General features: G+C 42.8%; 1 protein-coding gene across 1 annotated transcript; it reads right to left on the bottom strand.

Annotated features, from left to right (window-relative positions):
• Positions 1-220: 220 nt before the first annotated feature.
• On the bottom strand, positions 221-18,609 carry ALDH8A1 (aldehyde dehydrogenase 8 family member A1). Its single transcript, XM_063124646.1, has 7 exons — positions 18,462-18,609; positions 13,282-13,429; positions 11,631-11,786; positions 7,802-7,951; positions 5,933-6,189; positions 3,183-3,344; positions 221-2,833 (listed from the first exon to the last, which is right to left on the bottom strand). The coding sequence occupies exons 1-7, from the start codon at positions 18,597-18,599 to the stop codon at positions 2,369-2,371; spliced, it is 1,476 nt and encodes a 491-aa protein (XP_062980716.1). The 5' UTR covers positions 18,600-18,609; the 3' UTR covers positions 221-2,368.
• Positions 18,610-18,832: the final 223 nt, after the last annotated feature.

Raw genomic sequence — 18,832 nt, 5'->3', positions numbered from 1 at the left:
TCTTTTCTCTCCTCTGTTACGAGCTTCAGCGAAACCTGGGAATAAAAGGAAACAGGGGAATACTAGACTTTAAAAGTTTGTTGCCCCTGATGCAAGTGGACAAACACGGCCTCAGCGACAGGGGCTGAAAGTGAGCACAGTGCTCAAGTGAAAAGCCTCATCCAGGCCATGAGGGTTGTGCATTTACATCTCCTGCTGTTGGGTTGGGCCACATAACTAGAATGTTTAAACCACAGGAGGGTGCACAACCCACCTGGTGCGCTCAGAGTTGGAAAAGATTGCCAGCAGGTGGGGTGAGGAAACAGGAGCACTGTCGTATGTGATCAGTACATGCGATCACATGGCTTCAGACTGCAACCCCCTACTGGGGGACGAGGGTTTGAGAGCTTTTAGAGCAGTCACTGGATGGCTGCCTATCAGGAATATTGTAGCAGCAGATTTTCTGTAGTGGCAGGAAATTGGGTTGGATTATCTTCGAAGTCCCTCCCAACTCTATGATTCCATGAAAGGAGAGGCAGTGAAGGCTGATAGCTCTGATATCAGTGGGGCTGTGAATCCCCTCTTGGTTTCATTCAGAACTAGTCAGAACTTTAAAGGAGCCACCCAAGGTGCAGACTGGGTGCAAGGCTTGCTGGGGGAAGTGCGACCACCCACCTCACTTTCCCCCTGCATGGAGTGTGCACCGATTTGCTGGAGGTAATTGCCCTCCACTGCCCCACACAGCAACCTGTAGCTGCTCTGCTACGTCAAATCTGTGCACCACCCAACACCTGTATTCAGACATGGCATGTTGTCTCTGGATTTCAGTACACACACAAGTTTAATTCACTTACACATGCAAGGAATTTAGATCACATATTTGGGTTCGAGGACAAGGGTTAGCTGCTACAGCCGATATTAGCTTCATGTTTTGTGTTGATCAGTGTTCTCCATGAAGATGAACCCAATATCAATCCATTGGAACTTTGTACATTAAATATTGAGCCATCTGTCTTCTTACTTTTGTCACAAATATAGACCCATTGCCATTTTCATCCCTGCTCTGTCATTCCACAAAAGCCTTTGATTTTCTTTAGGTTTTTTTTAAGGAAGGTCTAATTTTTACATGATCCCAAAGCTTCATCGTGAGTACTAGAAAATGCTAGCATCCTTTTGAGAAGAAACCATGAAACCTCAGCCCAGCCCCAGTCATTTAAAAGGGCTGCATGACTAGGTACATGTGTGGATTAGGGGCATGGGGGTGGAGGGGATGGAGGGGGTGATCAACTGGCAGTAGTGGGATAATCAGATCGGAGTTGATTACCATCTGTAAGAATTAACAGATGGACCGACTCTTCAGACTTACATAAAAATGATTAAACAAAATCCTCATGACAGCTACGTAATTTCTTTCACCAGACGGGACAGCTGGCAGCAAAGAAGGTTAAAAAAAAATCCATTGCCCCAGGAATGGAAAACTACAAGATATTTGCAGTTATCGGACTGTGTCTCATAGGGTCTGGTGTCTGTTTGACGCTCCACAATTTAACTCCAAGGTTTCCCTTGACCAACAAAATGGAATCTAAGCACAGCAGTTTTCTACCTTTAGAATGAGCACTTTGGGAGGAGTCCAGGGGGGGATCTATACTACTGCTTTTAAAGCCCTTTAAAGCGCTTTGAAAACGTTTTGACACCTGTATATGCAGTGTGTCCTGGGCCCCAACAGTTGTCAAAACTGTTATAAAGCGTTTTAAAGCACTAGTGTAGATCCCCCCCCATGAGTCATTCTTGACACACACACTCTTTGATCCCCTGCAGGCTGCAGTCGTACTACCATATTTGGATATGGTGGTGGTGGGGAAACCAAGCTAAATTTGTCTGTTTTAGATTTTCTTAGTAGTTTGTCGCCAAAATTTGGAAGCAAACCACTGAGTTTTTTTGCTTCTGCCGCATATTTTGGGGGTGGGGAGGCAACACCTGGGGGTGTTGGGGGCCTCATGCAGGCTGCATGTTGCCCACACCTGCTTTAGAGTTAACTAACTAAAATAATTCCCATTTGTATAACTATTTTTCTTTATATATTTTTTCTTTTCTTTTTTTTTTTTTTTCATTACAAGGGTTCTTCCTGAAGGTGAAAAACAAAATCAAAGAAGAAATATGTTTCAGAAAGACATCTCGATGTAATAACAAGAGTGAACAATGAAGAACTCTGCTGCCCTCACGTGGACATAAACGGGACATTATTTCAAATGGTAAACATCATGGGTTCAATGCAATGTCATGCAAGCAGACATCTGCTCATGCAACAGAACCTCCTTGCTTGATTGGATTATTTACTAATGATGCTTTTATTTATTTATTTACCATGGCATTACGTATTCTTTTCTCATCAGTACACTGCAGTGTGTTTTATGGTAATTGTTTTCACCTCAGTGAAAAACTCATAGGAATCCTTTGCTCCCTCTCTGCCTATGCCAGAGGCTTTCATACCCCCAAAGGGCAAATTCAAGTCTCTGATTAGCCAGCAATTGGTCCACACCAATCCAGCCTGGAGTCTCTTAGCAACACGATGAACCCGCCCCACATTGCTTGACCAGACAGTGGCTGCCAGACCATACTTGACTCCATTGGCTCTCCTGATCACTTCCTCTTCTGTGTCGAAGACCGTGACGCAAGTTACAGGACCAAAGATCTCATCCTGCATACAACTCGAGGCATCACTCATTTCAGTAATGACCGTTGGAAGCAAGAAATAGCCATTCTGGTTTCTGGTAGGAAGAGCCAAGGCATCAATTCCCTCTCCACAAAGGATCTTCACCCCTTCTGCCTGAGCTTTTTTGATATAGTTCTTTACCTAATGGAAGAAACAAGAAGGCATTTTTAGAAAGGGCTGCAATACCCAGGTATCCATAACTGATCCACAAGGAAATAAGGGACTGTTTCTAGTGATTTTCATCCAGTAGCATTACAGATTTAAGGTACTTAATAAAGATGATGATGATGATGATGATGATGATGATGATGATGATGATTACGACAACAATGATGATGATTAAGAAGAATATTTAATCAATGAAAGAAACATCCGTGTTCTGGGGCACTTTGTTCACAAACCATCAATAACGTTGTCTCATCTAAAATGTTGAGAACTTTATTTGAGCACAAATAGATAGCCTCTTTTTCACTTCTTCTTCTTTTTTTACCTTTGCTAAATGTTCTTTACTGATCAGTGCTCCCATGTCAACTGTGGGATCAGAGGGCCTTCCAACTCTCCACTTTTGGACAGCTTCCACAAATCTTCTTAAAAATTCTTGGTAAATGCTCCTCTGAACAAAGATTCTGCTGGTACACAGACATATTTCACCCTAATGGAGCAGGGAGGTGAGTGGGAAGGAAAGAGAGCACAGTTATGGGTGGTTATTACTGTGGATTTCCAAATAAGAGAAATCGGTGTCTTACATATGTGTGAACTAATAGTGTGAAAGCCTGACTTTACTGAAAAAAATATCATTTATTTCACCAAAGGAATAATTTCTCTCCTAGGCCTCATGGGTAGAGAGTACAAATTGGCAAAGACTGAGGAAAAGTATAATTAGGAGGTACATAAGAAGTTCTTACCAAAATGTGCCGAGCTTTTTATAAAAACATGTTAGCATTTTATATAATTCCATTTTTCAGCACCATCTTGGAAGTTTTGCCTCTCCCTGCATCCCAGCTTTGAGTTTGTTTTGGCGGTTTTTTGTGATCAGTGTCATACTGTGTTTCCTGCATAATTACCGGATGCTGATGTTATTGAAATTCTCAGTTAGTCAGATTGACCAAATACAGGTTTGACCAGCTTGTGATGCTCAGTCAGTTAATGAATGGGGCGCTGTTGCCATCCCTCAAGCTCTCTAAAGGCTCCAAATGACTAAGGGCTTCTGTGCGGGGGCCGTCTATCTTTGGCATACTGCATGGCCAAAGCAAACTGCCGGGGAGACACGGGCACCGCGGTTCAGGCTCGCTGGAGGTTTTGTCCCTACATGCACGTGGTGTGTGAAATCAATATGACATGTTTAAGACAATACTGCATCCTATGAAAAAAATGAAGCAGACATGTACCATTTCTTCTTCAAAGAAAAGCAACAACCCTGCAGACAACGGCATCTCCATAGCGTACAGATGATTCAGAAAAATCTCATCTCACACATGGTTGCAAACTATCAAATCTCACAACCTGGCAAGTTTCAAAAACTTGTAGCTTGAAACCTTGGTTTCCCTTGCACTGCAAATGATCTGAAACTGTATCAGCTCAGGGCAGGAGTGGCATCGAAGGTAGGCATGGGTGGGCACTCACCAAGAGTCTGCACCCCAGCAAGGGCCCACTAACAAAAGCCCCCTGGAGTTTCTCCTCCTCACTGCAACCTGCTTGTTCACTGGACTCTCACTCTGGTGGTGGTGGTTAGGAGCAGGAAGAGCAGAAGATACTACTGCCTACTTGCTCACTGGCTCTCTGTCCGTCAAGCAAACAAGCAGCAGGAATGATGCAAAAGAGGTTGAGGAGCAAAAGCAGCTGGTGACTGTGGCAGTGAGAAGGCAGCCACACTGAAGGAGGGAGGCTGTTAAGCTTGTCTTGCCCACGGGCCCTCGAAAATCTGGAGCCGGCCCTAGCTCAGGGGAGGAGTGTGCATGCATGTAACAAAGGATTCTTCATTGGACCTCCTCCATTCACCAGCAAATTGACCACCCAACCAAGCAACTGGTGAGTATCTTCCCTATTGGGATTTCTTCTCATGGCTTTTGACTGGATCGGAAGACTTTTATTTATTTTATTTATTAATTAATTACATTTCTATACCGCCCAATAGCCGGAGCTCTCTGGGCGGTTCACAAAAAATAAAAACATTCAAAGTATAAAACAACAGTATAAAACCATAATATAAAATACAATATAAAAGCTCAACCAGATAAAAACAGCAGCAATGCAAAATTACTTATTTCTTTGCCTCCTGTTGCTAAGCACCTTCTAAGTACTTTTTGCCCAGATATCTGTGTGTATGTGGGTGGGAGGCATTCGTTTTCCAAGTGATTTTTTTTTTAAGGTGGGGAGCCATGAATCCATGCTTCATGGCCCATGAGCACTCTTCTTCTCTGGGGGATTTTCCCAAGTGGCTTCCTACCATAGCTTTGTGTGCTACTCTTAGATTTCCAAAGGGTTGCAAAGCAGACCCCAGACTGACAAGTGCAATTGCTTGCTATAGCAACTAGATCACAATTCCCAAAGTGCAGGATGGTAATACGCGTGCACAAGATAAAGTCAGCATTCATGTAAGAAACACTGTCTGTGCACATGTTATTATTATTATTATTATTATTTATTTATATAGCACCATCAATGTACATGGTGCTGTACAGAGTAAAACAGTAAATAGCAAGACCCTGCCGCATAGGCTTACAATCTAATAAAATCATAGTAAAACAATAAGGAGGGGAAGAGAATGCAAACAGGTACAGGGAAGGGTAAGCAGGCACAGGGTAGGTGCCAATATTATCTTATTTTATTTGTTTTTATGTTATAAAGATTTTGTTTTTAATCTGAACTTTGTTGCTAGCCACCTTGAGAGCCATTTTTTGGCAGAAAGGTGGGATATAAATTAAAGACAGACAGACAGACAGACCTAGGAGACAATTCTCATATAGAACTCAGCATTCTCAGAGAAAGCTCAGGAAAAAAACAGCCAATAATGAACAAAGACAAGGGAAGCTTGTTCATTTATCACAACAATTGAATATTCATGACACAATATTCACTCAGAGTCAGAGTTGGCACCATGTTGAAGCCAGGTCTTACCATGCAAAACTTTGAATGTTAAGACATATATTCTGTTATGAGGGCCTGCAAGTTCTTGAGCTTCACAAGCTACATAACAAACTCGGAGTGTGAAAAGATGTGAAGCTGCCCATTTGGCCTTACCTGATTGGCAAAGCTGGATCTTACAGTGGCAGGGATGCATTCATCCAAATTGGCATCCTCAAAGATGAGAGCTGGATTTTTGCCTCCAAGCTCCAGCGACAACTTCTTACAATACGGAGCACTCCTTTCAATGATGCGCTGGCCAGTGAGTGTGCTTCCCGTGAAGGATATCAGGGACACCTCAGGATGGGAAACAAGAGCATCCCCGGCTTTGGGACCACTCCCAAATACGATATTCACCACACCCGGAGGAAACCCTCATAGGCACAAACATACAAAAACATGAATGCCCACATGATACTTTCAGTCTCCGTTTGAACTTTGAAACATGGACAATAATTAACAATAATTAACTCCAGGGGCTTGCTAGATGAGGGTTAGCCTGGTGCGAAGCCCGGGCTCCCCGCAGTGCATCCAGATGACGCACAGGGGATCCTGGGCCCAGGCAGGGCTCAAACCGCCCTGCCCCCAGGCTAACCGACACCACTTGTGGCCCGGTTTTGCCCATGTAGCCCATTCCACCGCTTTTCCCAGCTACCGCAATTACTCGCGAATAGCTGGGACAAGCAGCGGACAGCGCACAGCGTTCCCCAGGAGCGCTGCAGCCATTGGGTTGGGGGGGGAGATTGGGGGGAAACAGAGCCCGGGGAGATGGGGGGAGGAAACGGAGCCCAGGGGAGATGGAGGGGAAATGGAGATTGTGGTGACGGGGGGACACAGAGATTGAGGGGAGGGGGAATCGGCGAGCACGGGGGAGCGATCGGAGCCAGGAGCAAGATCGGGCAAGATCGGGCAGGGGGGAAGCTCAGAGCTGGAGGGGAGATGGGGGCGGGGGGAGCAGGGGAACACTTATTTTAAAAAACAACACACTTACCTGACCGCATGAGCTTCTGTGCTCATCCTTCCCCTTTAAAACTACAACTAAAATGGCGGACGTGACGGGGCTTTCCTTTCCCCGTCGCCTCCGACGTGTGGGAGCGACGGCCCGCGCTACTTGGAGAGCGGCGGCGCCCCTCCTCCTGCACGGATTCCAAGCCCGAGATGTCACATAACTGTAGCAAACATTGGTTGGTTGGTTGTATAATGCTGTGCCCTTGCCACTAGTTATTTATGACTGCTTTTACTCATGGCATGTTCTTTCATACACAAATAGTTCTAATTATTATTAATACCTATATTAATAATATTATTAATACCTATATTAATCACATATATACCTTGGACAAATGTTATTATTAGGACCAATATGCAGTTAGGGCTCTAGCCACTGTAAAAAAAATAATGGGCATGTATCTGAACTCTAAGGCTCAACTACACATTTATGATAATTGTGTAGCATGTAGCTAGGGATTTATTTATTTATTTATTTAATCAAGAGTAGCTAGGAATTTATTTATTTATTTAATCTAGAGTAGGTATGCATAGTCCCAATTTTGATTGGGACTACACAGGCGAGGATTAAACCTCCTCTCATCAATTCTTCCTGAAATAACACCTCACCCAATGCACAAGAGAAAGTTAAAGGAAGAATTGGTATCATCCAAGCAGTGATGGATGTCGTTTTTTTAACCCCAACACCCCCTACTCACCATAAGGGGAAAAACCAGGGGGTTAATTGTCCTCCCCAGCTGAAGGTGATCCCAGTCCAATTGGGACCATGTGCACTTACTCTGGGTAAAAATATTATCTTCAGCTTCATGCTATGCAATTAACATAACATGTCATTTGACGCTCAGAGAACATGTAACTGCAATTTAAGTGATCCTATTCTGTTACTTCTTATATTGGCACTTAACAGATTGATTTACATTTTTTAAAAAAAAACCTAACACCCCTTTACTAATTATTTGTCCACCTTTCCAGGATTACCTGCTTTATTGAGAAGTTTGCACATCATCCAAGCAGTGACGGATGTCATTTCACTGGGCTTGGCAATAACAGTGTTTCCGCACACCACGGCAGGGGCGATTTTCCAGGTCAGCAAGTAAAGTGGCAAATTCCAAGGACTAATTAAGCCAGCTAAAAAAGGAAAGTAGTTGAAGAGGCCAGAGAAATTAAATAAGTGTGCTTAAACATGAGGCCTGACACTTCAGGAAAAAGCTTCCCAACCAAAGGAGAAAGCATGGCAGCACTAAATGTGCTTCACGTTGATGGATATTTACAGACAAGAACCCATTCTACTACCCCACAGTTAAAGCTGCAGGAGCCCTGCCCTCTTTTGCATCTAGTCACTCTAGTATAGCTCCTGCAGCTTTAACTGTTGTGATGAAGAGGGAATTTCAACAGGTTCTCCATATATACAAATGACACCTGCTGAACTTCCCTTTTCTATGCAACCGTTAAAGGTACAGGAGCCCGGTCCTCCTTTCCATATGGTCACCCTAATAGATATTCGTCTATGCAGATTGCTCATGTGTATATTTTTGTGCAAGCGTCATGATTTATGTCTAAGCCACTTGTAATACTTGCCTTCTATTATGATTTAAAGGGCTTTAGAAAGATTTATGTGGAAAAAATGACTCTCAAATGTCAATTTTGTAGGAAGCGTTCCCTGTGTTATGATTCCATAAACTTTAACTGGTTAGCTTCTATTGGATTTACATTCTTTTCATATGAGCAAGAAGGCATTCTAGGATCTAACTTCCTTTGGGCATCGTGAGAACATCAGATATGGGTCTTTTCTGGTTGTAAATTCTAAAGACTTTCAATGACTTTAAACAGAGCTAAACTGTTCCAAAGTATTCACACCTGCTCTTTTAAATAACAAAAGTTTACTCCAGCAGTAAAGCTATTCAGTTCTGTATTGCCAACTCATTTTGGAACAACTACGCATGGTCCCTTGGTGGTAGTAGACAGGGCAAACAGACAGAACAAATGAACTTCTCTCTCCACCTACTCTGTTTCTCAGGGAGGAAAGCCAGGATTAAAAAATGTAACAAATAAAATACACTATTAGCTTTGCATGTTCTCTGTGGTACAGGATTCAGCAAATACAGTCAAAGTGGAAGTTAGAGCCAAGCCACCCGTTATGAAAGAGATTTGTGATTAGATCCCTTAAGTGTTTGTTGAGTGACATTGTACAGCTGCCAATTTCTTTGGGTCAGCAGTAGGGGAAGGTTGTTGTTGTTGTTTTGAATCCTTTCATCAATTAGAAAAAATAATAATAATCCTCCCCCTTCCATACAGAGATGGGGTGGATGAGAATACAAGTACCTGTATGAATAACCTAAAGGAACTGAAAATTTTGATGAAATAAAGGGTGGAAAACAGAAACCATTGAAGGTTTTTTAAATGAAAAATCGTGATGTATCAAACGCATTCGCTGAAGAAGTTAAGTTCTGTTTTGACATATATCTTTTTTTTAGAGAACGATAGATAACACTGTCAGCAAACTAAATTGCTGTTTTACGACTATAAAAGAAATAGTACAGTTTCAGGTTTAACACTACCTATTTTAGAGGGGAAAGGCACAGAGCTCTTTCAAAAATGCATTAGTCTTTCCTGTTGGAAAGACATTTGTGCTACAGCTCTCTGTGAGGAATCTTGGAGCTTGAATCTGTTCATATTCGAGGGGAAGAGAAACTTAAAAAGTCAATAAATATCCTGAACATAATTAGATGCTTGTTCTAATATAGCTATATAGTTTTACTACTTCTCAGTATTCTTCATCTGGCAGTATCAGCATTGTGAGTGAAAGTCTAATGAACAAAACGGGATGGATACAGAATTTGCTTCCTACGAAGAGAAGGGCTCCTTCGGATCCAGTAAACCAGCTCTAGACAGCCTGGTGCCCTCCACTTGTTTTGGACTACCACGCCAAACATCCCTGACCATTGGCCATGCTGGCTGGGTCTTCTGAGACTTCTGGTCAAAAACATCTGGAAGGCACCAGGCTGCCTAATACTGCAATGCATAGGGATACCAGAGAAATCCACAATGGAATCAAATGAGTTTGGAGTTCTATGAATCCAACTCACAGCTTCTGCAGCGGACTGGCTTCTCTTCAGTCGTGCGGATTCCATAGACTTGCAGACTTTTTTTTTTAACTTTCTGAAATTCTACGCAAAGTTCGTGGTCTAAAAATATGTAAAAAGAAAAGGGGGGGAGCCAAAAATGTGTGCGTATTTTCCCATAGGCTAAAGCATGAAAATGCACATTTTGGAGGAGATTTGTGCATTTGTGCAAATTCGGGAAACTGGTAAAAAACAAACCAATTCCACCAATAAACAGATGATGGAACAAGAGGCACCTGACAATCCATGAAACGCAGACAGAATTGATTTTACAAAATATGGACATCCCCAGCAGTAGAGCACTGATGGGATGGGTGGGAAGGGGAACTTATTTTCACAGATCCCCTCCTCCTCCCACAGTTCTATATGCCCCCCCCTCAGAAATCTGCTCCAGAAGTTTCCAGAGGGGATCTTCTGGAACAGCATGGGAGGGGGTGCAGAGGTGGGCTGGATCTGGGAAAATGGCTTCCCACCCTTACCCCAGTGGCCAGAGTCACCTTGCTGCACAGTTCTGTTCAGCGAATGCTTCCAACGACAGGAGCAAATTCTGGATCCAACCCAGTATGTAAAGAAAGTTTCACGGGTCTGGCAATCCGCAACGGAAAGCAAACGAACAAGGGAAATTAGTGTCTTGGATTCCATTGACAAATTTGCTATTAAGAAAGTTAGAAAAACCTCTGTTTAATGAAAGTTTATTCATTTAATTTATCTGAGCTTTCTCCAATTATTGATATATTATTGCTGAACATTCATTGAATGCCCCATGTAAAGACTAAATGAAGTGATCCATGTTGCCATCTAAAATCAGAGCCCTGATATTGAGAGGATACCCGTGACCATACCGTCAGGCAGAAACTCCCACTGAGCTGTCAGCACAAACTGCACAGAAGTGAAGTACTTTACTACTGGAGTAAACTACTGCTGTTTAAAAGCATAACTGTGTATGTTACAAATTGAATGTTTTAATTTTTAATTCGGAAGTGAATTGCGACATCTAGTGGTCAATTTGTGGAACTTCAAAAACAGAAAGCACATTTCACAAACAGCCCATCAAAGGAAATTATGTTTTGCAAAACATGTATTTACATGCCTGTATTTAAAATCTACAAGTAGTAAACTTAGGCTGCTGCTTCTGACTGGAAATCCTAATCACTTCAGTCTAAGGCAGACTGTCTTGGTGTTTTAATCTATGGTGCAATATAAAGAAATGGTGAAAATAAATAAATAATGAAGGGCAATTATATGAATATTCTGACATAACCTGATCTCAAGTGGAACACAGTTTAGTGGTGTGGCTTTTTGCTGTTTTGTGTTGTTTTAGGTAATCTAAAATATTCAATCATGCCTAGCACTGATGTTTTCTAAAGATGATTACCACCATCGTAAGTTAAAGCAAGACAACCCACTTTAGGAACCAGATTTTGGATATTATTAAAAGGATAGCCAATAAATTCACAATATTCCTTCTTGGGTGCTCAGGTTACATTTGGGGCTCTTCAGACTCCTTGAATAATGAACTTGCCTTGGCCAGATATTGAAAATATCAAACTGTGCCCTAGTCTAGACTGGTAGAATGATGTGACTTTTAGCAATGGAAGAATTAACGATATCAGAGAGGGGACACCACTGAAGAAGTTATTATTTCTAACAAAAATTGCAGCTTCATTTCTTTGGAAAGGCCTTACCAATTCCCACTGGGATTCTCTCAGTATAATGCATACAGCCCAAATGGTCCATCTGTGTACATTCTGTTGTCTGGTGAAGGATGGACGATGAAAAAAAACGGAAATTGTATATTGCCCGGGGGATGTCCACTGTTCTAGCAAATGTAATAGTTTTCCCTGAAACAGAGAGATATTTGAAAGATGTTACTATGTCCTTGCAATGGTCATGAATGTCTGCGTTCTGAACTGACTGTAGGAGGTTTGCCTTTAGGCAAAGAATGAAAGTGTATACTTTTCACAGTTGTTGCAGGAGAAGAGTGCCTAAAACATTTAATTACCAGGTCAAATAGTAGCTAACCAGGTTAACTACTTCAAAACAAAAGTATTTCCCAGAACTATTGGAAAATTCAGGGAAGAGAGTCTCTGTAGCCATATGGGAATATTTCTATGAATGTTAAGTTTCTTGTCTCACTTTACAGGATCTACAAAAAAATATGTGTGGACACAGACAAACAGTCCAGATCTGACAGCATTTCCAACTACTCCCCATTAGAAAGACATGCTACTTGCATGTATTTCACAAACATATGCCCCCCCCCCAAGTGCATTAATGGAAGTATAGCTTCCAAATCATGTGAGGTACTTGTTCCTCTCTACTCGGCCCTGGTTAAGCCCCATCTAGAGTATTGCATCCAGTTCTGGGCACCACACTTCAAGAAGGCCGCAGATAAGCTGGAGCATGTTCAGAGGAAGGCAACTAGGATGATCAGGGGTCTGGAAACAAAGCCCTATGAAGAGAGACTGAAAGAACTGGGCATGTTTAGCCTGGAGAAGAGAAGATTGAGGGGAGACATGATAGCACTCTTCAAATATTTAAAAGGCTGTCACACAGAGGAGGGCCAGGATCTCTTCTCAGTCATCCCAGAATGCAGGACACGGAATAACGGGCTCGAGTTACAGGAAGCCAGATTCCAGCTGGATATCAGGAAAAACTTCCTGACTGTTAAGAGCAGTATGACAATGGAACCAGTTACCTAGGGAGGTTGTGGGCTCTCCCACACTAGAGGAATACAAGAGGCAGCTGGGCAACCATCTGTCAAGGATGCTTTAGGGTGGATTCCTGCATTGAGCGGGGGGCTGGACTCGATGGCCTTATAGGCCCCTTCCAACTCTACTATTCTATGATTCTACCCCCAGTGTTCTGGTATAAATGGCCTCAGGCCCTTTAGGTAGACTACACACCGCCATTGCTGTGAGCTCTCTTGAAGGGGCACGAGTGTGTGTGTGTGAGAGATATCGTCACTTAGTTAAATGGTTTCAGGGGGAGGGGCTTCACAGGGGCTAGGGCAAGGGTCAGGGCATCTGCTGTCACTTCGACTAAAAGTTCTTCTCACTTGATGAGACATGCAAGTATTTTGTACTGAGTATGACCATTCAAGAGCAAGTATTAAGGTAAGAATTGCCCTTCATTTGAAAACTCAAGATAAGCAATATAGCAACCAATCATGTAAGACATGCACTTAATTTTGAATCTTACTATACATTATGCAGCCTAGGCCTGCCCCAGACATGAGTGCTTAAATCTATTCATTCTTCAGTTTCTGTATCACTACACCATTTTCTCAACCCATGACCAATTGGGAATACAACCCAAATAGGCTTTTGCCTTTACCTTGATCCTTTGATTCTGCTTGTGCAAAGGACTCCAGATCTTCTTCAATAAGGTCTGCTAGCCTGCTCATTATTTTTGACCTTTCTTGAGGACTTTTGGCAGACCACTCTGGGAAGGCATTTTGGGCAGCTTTGACAGCAGCCTCTACCTTTAAAAGGGCAACAAACAAGTGCATTTCACATGGTGTTTAGCAAAACCAAAAAACACAGCATATGTTAATGGAAAATAGGAGGGAGAGGGGGGGAAAGACAGAAGAAGTGGTGGGTAAACATGGGAGGATTATAGATGGAAGATGATGTTGTCTGATGTTTTCCATAAAAATCTGGAGCTGAGGCAGGGCGATGGCACAATAAAGGCCTCATCTGGAAGCACCCGTTGGATAGCATGCCTTGAGCTCTTATCTTCTGATTTATTACTCATAATTAGTGCCACTAGGTGGCACTGTTGAGCTGAGGTCTCTACTCTTACCGTCTGGATTGCCACATTGCTGATTTTAAGCATAACTGCTTTTAAGGACATTAAAACAATGTTTGTTGGTTTGTTTTTAACCACCCAATAACTGCAGTTTTCTCTGCAGTGTACAGGCAAATTGAATACAATTGAATATCAGTTAAAACGATAAGAAAATACAAGGTATCAGTTAAAACGATAATAAAACTGTACAAGATCAAACCAGCAGCAAGGATAAAACAATGCAAAGACCTAGAAGCACTAAAACAGTCCCTGAAATGCCTGGGAAAATAGGAAGGTCTTCACCTCGCACCAAAACAAGGGCATAATGAAGGCATCTGGTGAGCCTCTCTGCAGAGGGAATTTTACAGACACGGCGCCATCACTGAAAAGGCCTTCCCTTGTAGTCACCTGATTTGCTCCACAGAGCCACCTGGAGGAGGGGTTCAGATGATGACCTTAGGGCCCAGGTAGGCTCCTGGCATCCCTTAGTTCAGAACGTTATCTTAAATTCCGGAAGAGAAGCAGAGTGAGAAGCTCTGGCAACAGGACAATAAGATAAATATGTTTCCAGCGGGTAGCCGTGTTAGTCTATTGCAAAAAAAGCAGCAAAGAGTCTTGTGGCACCTTCATTACATTAATACGTAATTAAAATAATTACATAATTAATATGCCATTAAGAAATACACAGGAGCTTGTGGGATTGTATGCCACCCTGAGTTCCTTGGAGCAAGACCTGGATACAAACTGATGATTAAGAAATAATTAGAGAGTGTTTGACCATTTTCCATATTCTGCCCAGAATGTGCCATAAGTCATTGTTTCAGAACAATGGGGAGTAAAGGGGAGGAGTGTGAAAGACAGATTCAATACATGAGAGGAAGATGCGGGGAGGGAGGGAGAAAAAGCCTGCTAGAAAGAAGCAGGGAAGGGACACGCAATGGGAAAAGATTTCCTCCCCCACCCCCGCCTCCAATATATTTTTATTTTCACTCGTGCCTATTACAAGGCATCAGCTTTCACACATATGCAGTATGACTAAACTGGCTTGATCTCCTAGCCTACACCTATTCCACTAATTAATAAACTGCCTCCAGCTCTTCTGAAAAGTCAGAGTTCATTCTTCCCTCCCCTAGCAGCCTACAGCTTGATGTTTTATTCATCACCGCAATCATCCAGAACGTCTTCTTCCATTGTACAAGGGATATTTGCCAGGCTTTTGCAAGGAGAAGCAGGATCTGAAGTCACGTGGGCTCAAGTCTGAGACATGGATGCGGCAGCCCAGGAGAGTTAAGATCCAGGCAGGATCTACACTACTGCTTTGAAGCACTTTAAAGTGCTTTATAACAATTTTTACACACTCCATATGCAGTTGTCAAAACTGTTATAAAGCACTTTAAAGCAGTAGTGTAGATCCGGCCCCAGCGAGTCTTACAGAAGGAGTAACAGAACTAAGGAACCAGCAGACAATGGCTGGTATGGGACCTGTCAATTTACAAACCAACGTGTTTTGGGCAGGGGAGGAAATGTATGAGGAGCAGTAGCTTCTTCAAGATATAGTAACAAAGGCCAGCATCAAGGGTCAGCCTAGTTGGGCCGCTGCCAAGGTCCCATGGGCAAGTGCCCTGCAACATGCTTGTTCAGATGCGTTTCACTGTGGCCCAGACCACCACTGCCTGCCTGCTCATTGCCTCTGTCTAGCCAGCAAGCAGGTAGCCATAAGAATGAGGAAGAGGAGCAACAGCAGCTGACGACAATGCTGGTGAGGAGGGAGAAGGACCCTTTGAGGTTGTCTTGCCCAAAGGCCCTTCAAAAGCATGGAGTTGGCACTGAAATGGTAACAGGAGATATATAGATATATCAGGAATGCATGGAATGAAAGGTGAACAGGCTTGTTTAAATGTTCTGTTCTGCAGGACTCTCCTCTGGATCAAGTCTTGTCTTTCCCTGCAGCATGTGCATGAGAGTCATCCAGAGCTGGAAGATGCAGGTAGCCAAGAGATCCATCGATCTATTTAATTTTTATATCAGCTGATAGCTGGAGCTCTCTGGGCAGTCCACAGCAATTAATACCACAAAATACAGCGTATAAAACTGCAGCATAAAAGGGCAACCAGAGCAAAACCTAGCAGTAATGCATAGATTTAAAGTGCAATAGCAGATTTAAAACAGCAGAGATAAAAACTGGGATGCTAAAATGCTAAAAATGCTTGAGGAAATAAAATGGTCTTCACCTAGCACCACACAAAGAGCACAACATAGGCTACTGTCTAGGGACCTTTTTCCATAACTGGGATGCCACAGCAGAAAAGGCCCTCTTTCCTGGTAGCCACCTGTCTCACTGCTTTTGGCAGGGGCTCCCAGAGAAGGGCCCCTGAAGATGAAGATGCTTCATCGTCGTTTGAAACTTAACATGGCAAAGACTGAATTGCTTGTTTTTCCTCCTAAACCTTCTCCTCACCTCTCATTCTCTCTTACTGTCAACGATGTCACACTTAATCCGGTCACGGAAGCTCGTAGTCTTGGCTTTATATTTGACTCCTCGCTCTCCTTTACTCCTCACATCGAGGCAGTAGCTAAATCCTGTCGTTTCTTCCTGTATAATATTGCCAGGATTCGACCATTTTTGTCTGTCTCTTCTGCCAAGACTCTCGTTCACGCACTGGTTATCTCTCGGTTGGACTACTGCAACCTTCTTCTCTCTGGCCTTCCTTCGTCTCACATCAGTCCGCTGGTCTCTGTCCACCACTCTGCCGCTAAGATCATCTTCTTGGCCCGCCGCTCTGACCATGTCACTCCACTTCTGAAATCTCTTCATTGGCTTCCAACTCACTCCAGAATCCAATATAAACTTCTCTTGCTGACCTTCAAAGCTCTTCACGGTCTAGCTCCTGCCTATCTCTCCTCTCTCATCTCACACTATCGCCCCGCTCGTGTTCTCCGCTCCTCTGATGCCATGCTTCTCGCCTGCCCAAGGACCTCCACTTCCCTTACTCGGCTTCGTCCTTTTTCTTCTGCTGCCCCTTATGCCTGGAACGCTCTTCCAGAACACTTGAGAACTACCAACTCAATCACTGCTTTTAAAACTCAGCTAAAAACTTTTCTTTTCCCTATGGCCTTCAAATATTGAGTTTGTTCTGACTCTATACTGTTTAGCTTCACCCTACCCGGTGCCTGTTTACACTTCCCTGTGCCTGTTCGCATTCTCCTTCCCTCTTTATTGTTTACTACAACTTATTAGATTGTAAGCCTACGCGGCAGGGTCCTGCTATTTATTGTGTTATCTGTACAGCACCATGTACATTGATGGTGCTATATAAATAAATTAATAATAATAATAATAATAATAATAATAATAATAATAATAATAATAATAATAATGTCCTTAGGGTCCAGGCAGGTATATATGGGAGGAGACAGTTCTTCAGGTAACCTGGCCCCAAGCCATTTAGGGCTGTTAGTGTTAAAACCAGCACTTTGTATTGGGCCTGGAAAGGGCCTTTCAGCCTGTGCAGCTTGAAACGCCTAGCATAATATGATTTCATTGGCTAGGAGCAGCAGAGGCAGTGGTGGCCTGGCTGGGAATGAGGGACACTGATATCCTGAAGGAGGAATTGACCCTCCAATCTCCAGTGTCCCATTTCCATGCCCCTTGACTGTGTGCAGTTAGGGCAGGCTTCCTAGAACACTTTCAGACAAGTCACTGTGCAGGCTCAGAACCCATGTGTGGTGCACAAAGAAGAGCTGCATCATATTAAGTTTGCCAAGCTATCAGAAGGGGCTGGACAAACTTTTCCATATATGACAAGTGCTGCAGCAACCAACCATTTGATTTATATTAAAATTGAACAATTTCAGTGTTTTCCTGTTTTCTAAATGGGTCCGTGTCTGTACAATAAACTCGGATTGGTTTAAACTTTAGCAAAGTCAGCTAGTTATAGATCAACCCCTACTTATCTGCCCTTAATAAATATTTGACCAACTGAAGCTGAATGCTAAAGGTTGAAGGTGAAACTGAATAAACGTACATAATTAGTGCTATTGTATTTACAATCACAGCCATCCTCTACACAGCAGAGCCTTTTATTTGAATCAATTCTTCTGAACATTTTAAAAAAAGAATTAGGCACATTTGTTGTGCATAGAAGGCCGTACATACAGTCCCTTGTCAAATCCCTGGTGAACTTTTCATTTTGCCTTGCCATTGGACAAAATTCCCTCTCTGCCACTTTGAGAAGTTCATTTTTAAAAAGAGCTTTAAAATGCTTTAAAATAGTTTATAACAGTAGTGACAACTGTTGGGGCCCAGGACACACACTCCATATGCAGTTTTCAAAACCTTTTCAAAGTGTCATATCCTGCTTGGTGTAGATCTGGTCATAGAGACTTCAAGGGAAGCATGTTCAACTGAGGCGCTGTAGACCTAGTGCTTTGACTAGTGGTAAAAACCCCAAGACACTTCAATTTCAGGATTGTAAGATTTCAAACCAGGACTGTTAACCACGGCTACTAGTTGACATTCTATAAAACATTTACTACTTAGTATACAAAACACATCCTGCAATCTCAAGATTAGTTTTAGACTGGCTAGTTAACCCCCCAGAGAAGGGTGATAAAAGAAAAAGGGAAACTGACAATAAAATTTATCCTAAACCATTTACACGCTTTTATGGAAATTCCACAAGGTAACATGAAAAAGGAGTTGACTGTAAATCTCTGCAAGAACTCACCTCTTCTCTGCCACTGTCTGGCAGCTTGCAATATACTTCTCCTGTCGATGGGTCATAGGAATCTAAATATGAGGAGCAAGGAACAAATTGGCCACCTATAAAATTCCCCAAAACCAAGTGAGTCTTCGAGGTGGCCATTGCATTGGCCGAGCAATCTCACTGAGCTTGCAGCTTAAAGTGCAGACCTATTTATTTACACTTGTAAGTTTGAACTCCTCCCTCTTTGGAAAAGTTTCATTAACTCTATCCAAGAAAAGTGCTGTTGCACTCATGGCCAGCTGGTTGGCCACTGCGGGAACAGAATACTGAACTAGATGGACCCTTGGTCCTTTTCTTATGTTCTTAAGTTTCCATTACCAAGTCCAATTGTA

The sequence above is a fragment of the Elgaria multicarinata genome, chromosome 4 (assembly GCF_023053635.1).
Source record: "Elgaria multicarinata webbii isolate HBS135686 ecotype San Diego chromosome 4, rElgMul1.1.pri, whole genome shotgun sequence".
Taxonomy (NCBI): Eukaryota; Metazoa; Chordata; class Lepidosauria; order Squamata; family Anguidae; genus Elgaria; species Elgaria multicarinata.
The sequence above is the reverse complement of the archived record's forward strand: the minus strand, read 5'-3'. Positions and strand labels throughout refer to the sequence as shown.

Coding starts and splice junctions, on each gene's coding strand:
- ALDH8A1 (XM_063124646.1), bottom strand. CDS start 18,599: ATGGCCACCTCGAAGACTCACTTGGTTTTGGGGAATTTTATAGGTGGC. Junction 13,430..18,461: donor CAGACAGTGGCAGAGAAGAG/GTGAGTTCTTGC, acceptor GCCCTTTTAAAG/GTAGAGGCTGCTGTCAAAGC. Junction 7,952..11,630: donor GAGAATCCCAGTGGGAATTG/GTAAGGCCTTTC, acceptor TTCCTTTTTTAG/CTGGCTTAATTAGTCCTTGG.